At 36.6% G+C, this 6,383-nt stretch overlaps 1 protein-coding gene across 2 annotated transcripts; it reads right to left on the bottom strand.

Moving 5' to 3' along the window:
* Positions 1 to 225: 225 nt before the first annotated feature.
* Positions 226 to 5,897, bottom strand: aaas (achalasia, adrenocortical insufficiency, alacrimia). Of its 2 annotated transcripts, XM_033969059.2 has the most exons (18): positions 5,788 to 5,897; positions 5,411 to 5,469; positions 5,171 to 5,298; positions 4,684 to 4,811; positions 4,551 to 4,606; positions 4,315 to 4,406; positions 4,172 to 4,218; positions 4,007 to 4,105; positions 3,341 to 3,484; positions 2,855 to 2,975; positions 2,654 to 2,778; positions 2,081 to 2,141; positions 1,912 to 2,002; positions 1,438 to 1,534; positions 1,283 to 1,350; positions 763 to 844; positions 581 to 665; positions 226 to 445 (listed from the first exon to the last, which is right to left on the bottom strand). In XM_033969059.2, the coding sequence occupies exons 3-18, from the start codon at positions 5,276 to 5,278 to the stop codon at positions 290 to 292; spliced, it is 1,560 nt and encodes a 519-aa protein (XP_033824950.1). In that variant the 5' UTR covers positions 5,279 to 5,298; positions 5,411 to 5,469; positions 5,788 to 5,897; the 3' UTR covers positions 226 to 289. The 2 variants fall into 2 exon arrangements, with proteins under 2 accessions (XP_033824950.1, XP_055079285.1); XM_055223310.1 differs by lacking the exon at positions 5,411 to 5,469 and having other exon boundaries at positions 5,788 to 5,869.
* Between the last annotated feature and the right edge of the window lie 486 nt (positions 5,898 to 6,383).

The following is a 6,383-nucleotide window of genomic DNA, read 5'->3' as shown; positions in this document are numbered from 1 at the left end:
CATCACCTGAGTTGCCTGAATTGTCTAGTGATTTGTAAAGCATGTAAATTACAATATAAATCCAACTTATTTTTGTTATATTATTATACAAATGTGTATTTTGCCAACAATGTAAAAAAAATTGAGAGTTGTGTGATTGTTAGAGGAGCAACTTTATGCAGCAAAGAACCATAAGTTAAGTCTCACCTAGAAGACAAGGCAAATAAAACAATTGACAAAACCTAGTATATGTAACGGTTTATTTAGAAAATTTACAGTGCAAAATAAGACATTTGTTGCAGTGAATATTTTATGAGAGCATTTCTGTAAAAAGTGATTGGTTGGCAAAGTCAGCTGGTCTTTCTTGGGGGCGTGGCAGTGACGGACTTCCATTGAGGCCAAAATGGGGAACACCGGCGCTCAAAAAGTAGAAAGGAACATGAGTGATTTTTCCACTGGACCAACACTGAAAGAATAATGAAACAACTGTGCTTAAGGTGGCAGAAAAGAAAATCTAATCAATTATTTATAAAGACTTCATGATTTAGTAATACATAAAAGAAAGGGGATTTTATTTAAAACAAAAAAAAAAGCGACAAACCACAGTGAGGAGGGCTCCATGCTGGAAATTTGGGTGAAATTGTATGAGCCTTGGTTCAGCTCCAGGCTCCCCCTGAACAAATCCACTACAAAAGAAAAAAGGAGGGAGAAGGAAGAGATTATAAATTAAATATAGCTCACTTGGATTGGGAAAGAAAAGGAAAAGTCGACAAAATTACAAACCAAGGCAAAAGCTCAAAGATGGGGCTGGTTCTGGTCTTGAATACTGCAATCATGGCAGGACGGTCTGCAGCCTGTGGATCTCCTAAAACCAATCACAAGGAATCATCAAGAGATGAAATTTCTCTGACATATTTTCAGACACAAAACTTTATTTTCCTGCACTATACTAAGTTAAAGTTGGGTTTTAAATGAAAATAACATTTTAAATAATTATTACAACAAGTAAATGTAATTAAATTTCAAATTTTATGCATACAAAATGCCAGCAGAGGGCACAAGGATTTGCATGAGGTGTGGAGAAGGCTAAAAAAGTCAGATAGCATTGGAGTTAAAATCAGTTCAAATGCTGAGTATATGGACCACTCAATTATTACCAACTCTTTATGTAGATTGAGGCCTACTTTATGCAAAAAATACAAAAATGTATAGTTTGTAGTGTTGTTTTCAAGTGTTACAGCAGCAGTTTTAATACTGAAGTACAAACCAAATACGCCAGACAAAAATAAGAAACACACAGTACCTTTTAGAAGCACTGCAAGTCTTTCTCCTTTAGGGTCCCAGACTAAACACTGAATCTCACCACCAACACTAAATACGATGAAGCATACATTTATACATTCTTACAACATTCTTATAGCAAATCAATTTTTTTTTGTTGAGAATTAGAAACCTTACACTATGCATCCATCTTGGGTGTTGAAAGTTGTCTCTGAAAGATCAGCCACTACAGTCGCTGCCTGAGGTCCAGTGACAGGAGAGTTTGAAGACAGGCCTGAGGAATTATAAAAATTTTCAATGTATCTAGGCTTGGGTGAGAACTAGGGATGCACGTTTATTGATAAAAAAAATTTTTTTAAAAGACTGAAATTGTGATTAGATTTGTAGCATACATTTAAAAAGTAGGATTCTGTTTAGAGTGCACATAGTAAACAAATCAAGAGGAATGAACATTTGACAGAAGAAAATATGAAAAAATGAATTGATAAACAAAATACAAGAATGTCATGAATTTCAGCCTTTGTCTTTTGATAATTGCATCAACAGGAATTGCAATTTTGATTTGATTGCAATGAATTGTGAAAACATAGTTAGACCAATCACATCTATAAACATAAAAATAAATACCGGTATTTAAGTGTATGTATTAACCTGGGCTGGAGCTGAAGGTCAGGGCATAGATGACACTCTCTCCTTGAACAGAGAAAAGAAGTCGACTTCCATCTGGACTCCAACATCCCGACTAAATGACAGAAAAAAACAAAAACAGCATCAGAGGAAGGCTAAAATCATACATAAAATAAACAGCAGAGATTCTTACCTGGCAACGTCCCTTAAGACAAGGCCACCGCTCACAAGTCCACATTCTTGTCTCCCACACCCTAATAAAATAAAGTAATTGTCGCTTTTTAATATCATCCTACAGGCCTGTAATGTTTAATGAAATGACTCCAAGCAAACAGTTATTTCTTTCAATACACACTAGTATTTTTGGTGTAGCAGGATGTAGACATAAAGGGAGCAATTTTATTTAATTAAAACTGTTATATTACTTAACAATATGCCATAATATTGGCTTGTGTCGGAAGTAACCTCTTTTAAAAAATGGGAAAACCTTCAAATGATGTTTATCTTTGTAAAGCGACCTAAAAATAAAAATACTTATTCAAATCATATTATTTGGAAAAAATGGTGCACCGACTGATATTATTTGGTCTGTTCCCTGATCCCTGGTCTTTAACGAAGTCCACATTTCTTTTGTTTCTGTCAATGGAACTAGGTGGACAATAATGTCACACTTAACACATATAAAAATCTAAAACAGGCACACACAGACTACAAAAATATTGATGCTTAATATTAGCCAAGTTTTCCAACCAATCAATAAAAGTACCTAAACAGAGCAGCAGGGGTAGAAGCCAAAACATGACTGCCATCAGGAGACCAGGAGAGAAAAGTGACGCCTCCTCCTCCGACTCTCTGCAGAGGAACACAGCTTTCTGCAGCCACATCCCAAACCTGCCACAGAAAGGAAAGTCAGCACCTGTATGCCTCGTGTGATGGGTGGGTAAAACAATACTATGTTTGCTCTTACCAACATGGCGGTGTCCATAGGCGAGGCAGAGACCAGGAGGGATCCACTTGGAGACCAGACAATGGAGGTGACAGGAGAGTGACCCGGGTGGGAGAGAACTTGAGCACATCCAGAAGAGGGCCTGGAGATGGGTCAGTGTATATTGTTTTTGATGAGAGAAAAAAAAATGTAATTGAAACTCGTGATCCTAAAATGGGCCATCATGGATATGCCCAAATCATTGCTACTTATTAATACTGAGTAGTACTTTGGGCTGTAACCGGGTCAAATGTCACAATATGGATCAAAACATTTAATCTTGCACTATACTATGACCCTAGTAACCACAGAGTAAAACGTGTCATAACAGGTTCTTGCATAGTGAAGTGACTGTGTACAATACATTGTCACCACAAATGCATAGGAGCTTAAATACATTTCATTTCAATCAGTACAGGTATCATCTTTGAAAAACCACATTGGGTGAGAAAGTACAGGGGAGGGTACCTTGTAGATAAAGAGCAGGGGTCCACGTGCCACACCAGGATAGAGCTGTGACAGGCCACGGCCAGAGCAGACGCACACAGAGGCTTCCACGACACTGCGGCAACGCTCCTCTGTAGTCGGTGCTTCAGTGTGGGCGTGGTGGCACTGACGACAGTATACACACAAATTCTTTCAAATATAATTCAAGTCAAAATAGATGGCTTTGTAATATGAGTAATATTTGTATAAATCTAACATTTTCACAGTAAGTTCAATTTCAATTACTATGTGTCGAAACAACATGTCAGAACTGGGCAATATTAAAAATGCTTTATCTAACTTTTCTGGTGTGGGTCCTACACCTGTTGCCCTGAAAGTTCGTAAATATGACATTAAACTAATATGTTTTATATTTATTTTGACCCTGCTCTCCACAGATCTGACATGTAACTTAGCCTGGTGGCACTACCTGCAAGTCTAAATGGACAAAAGAGAGTTTAATACCACACTGTGAAATATTTAGGCAAAGCAATAGCATTATCATGTAGATAAAGACAGCAGACTCTAAACCAGTTACATAGCGCTCTTCCAAGTAGAAATTACAACTATGACTAAAACGTAGACGAGGTTAAGTCATAAATGTCTATCTTTATTTTATTTATCTGTGAGCACAAAAACTTTTTATACCTTTTAGGATTGTAAATCTTGATGGAGTCGTCCAGAAGAGCAACAGCAAATTTGTCAGTGTGCGGGTGCCAGGCAAAGGCACGCACCACACAGTCAGGCCTATGAAAACATTTTAAAAAGTGTGAACATTAAGTTTAAGAAAATTTTAAAAGATGACCATCATACCAATTTAAGACTTGTGAAAATTCAGTTATCATGTCTTCACTGCTCAGCTTTGAAAACAAAGATGAAACACTGATTATTAATGTGTTATAGAATATTTTATGTGTTTAATAAAAAAAAAAAATTGCAAATGTAAATGTCATTACTGTAACATGAGGAAACAAGGATCCATGAAAGGAGGCGATCCGCTTGAGCAGCGCAAGAACACATCCGGCGCTCATGGCCAGCCACTTGGGAACTAAAACAGACAAAAAGTATTGAACACAGTTTAACAAATATAAATAAATATTCAATGTTTCCAACGTTTTTATTTATTTGCTTGCTTAAAAATTCATGTTTTTTCCCGTAATTTGTGCCTCTAAAATGTAGTCGCAGTGTTCACCTTCTGTGTCTGAATTGGATATTTCATTTAGTAGCCCTGTTATTCCCCCATCTCTCCTGTAGAAAGATTAGACAGACTCTGTTATTATTATTTCTATTTCATATAGAATTTGTGCATGCTCTGTGTTTTGTACCAGGCCGAAGCGCTCCTCATCCACAGTGTCTCTGAATGATCCAGGAAAGCTGCTTTACTGCTACTCTCTGTGCGACTGTGAAGCTTCAGCGAATCCCGAGGAAAATACAAGTTCAAAAGATTATTGCCCTGGGGAAAAAAACAACATTAATTTAAGTGTGTACATAGATCAAGTAACATATTGGTGAGACAGGACAGATATCAGTAAGGCTGCATTGCAAAGAGAGACTTATCTGTACGTGAAAGTTATTTTGTGTAAGGGAGGAAGGCAAGTGTAATGAAATTTGTATTTGTCGTTTTCTTTTTTTTTTTTTTTACTTTTATGTCGATTACAACGTGTTACTTCATATAGAAGAGGCAAAACATCAACTTAAAACCAGATTAAGAAGCCAGAAGCAAGAAACCTTTAATACAACAGAACACTTCTGGATTCTGACAAAAATCCTCTCATTTAAATCTGACATCACAAAAGCAGTTAATATAATGACCTGGACAGTCTCCTCGTATTTGCGTCCTGACAGTAGCTCATTGTTGGATTCGCAAAGAGTGGTGTTTCCTGAGGGCAGCGGAGGAGGGAACAAAGCTAGGGAACACATCTTTAGATCAGCAACAGGCCCTGAAAAATACAGACAATAAATGTACATAACAGAGAGACTTGTATTTTACACTTGTTACTGGCTATGTCACTTCTGTCTGTACTGCAAATACAATGTTCCACAGTATGCTACCTGAACTTCTATGGAATTAAGCCAGTGATGCCACCAGGCCAAGTTGCAGCAGGTCAGATCTGTGGAGAGGCGAGAAAAATATACGATGACAGTTAAGCAAAGCAACCCTACCCAAAATAAATGCAATGCAGAACTAGCATTTGTGGGAATATCAATACTTTATATATAAAAAGAACTGTATCTGATGATATTTTTGAGAAACGGCCATACTAATAATAATAATAATAATAATAATAGGTAATCTGACTGCACTTTCTTATATCAACAAATCAGCTAACATCTCTCAAAGCTAAACAGCTACTGGCTAGTTTTGTAAGATTTTTGTTTTTATTCTCAATTTGCCACTTTGTCTCTTCTCGCAAATCAATAAATCTTACCCCTCTCTCTCCCCGCTGCGTCTCTTGATGTTGATTTATTGCACAAAAAGTTTTAAAAGTATAAAAAATAAGCGCAGTATAGATGAAACATTTGAGTGGAGTGAACCGCGCCGAGCAGGCAGCTACAGGAAGCGAGAGGGACAAAAAGTACCTCTCGCGTTTTTGACTCACGGAGCTATGCAGTGTCCTCTGGTGGACAAACAGCAAAAACAGAACCGAAACAACCATAAAAGACAAACAGTCAACACTTAATTGGATTTTGATTCAAACTTTATGAATGTATAATGCAGCATTTACACGATTAGGCTAATATTGTTTACAAAAAAGTAAATATTAGTTAAGATAAAATAAATAAAAGGCATGCATGAAATAAGGTATTAGAAATAAAATACACTTTCGCTAAATATATAAAAAGGAAAATATAAAGCATGAACAGTGGAAAAGTGTGAAAAAAGCAGAGAAATTCAGTCGATCATTTCTTTATTGAAGAGATAAGGTTTTACTGTTACTATTTTGATCTCACACCGGGGAAATCCCCTAATGAAGGCAGCTAAAACATAATAAACTGCAGGCAGAAGTAAGACAATATAAAGATA

The sequence above is a fragment of the Periophthalmus magnuspinnatus genome, chromosome 7 (genome assembly GCF_009829125.3).
Source record: "Periophthalmus magnuspinnatus isolate fPerMag1 chromosome 7, fPerMag1.2.pri, whole genome shotgun sequence".
NCBI lineage: Eukaryota > Metazoa > Chordata > Actinopteri > Gobiiformes > Gobiidae > Periophthalmus > Periophthalmus magnuspinnatus.
This window is presented reverse-complemented; position numbering and strand designations above follow the sequence as displayed.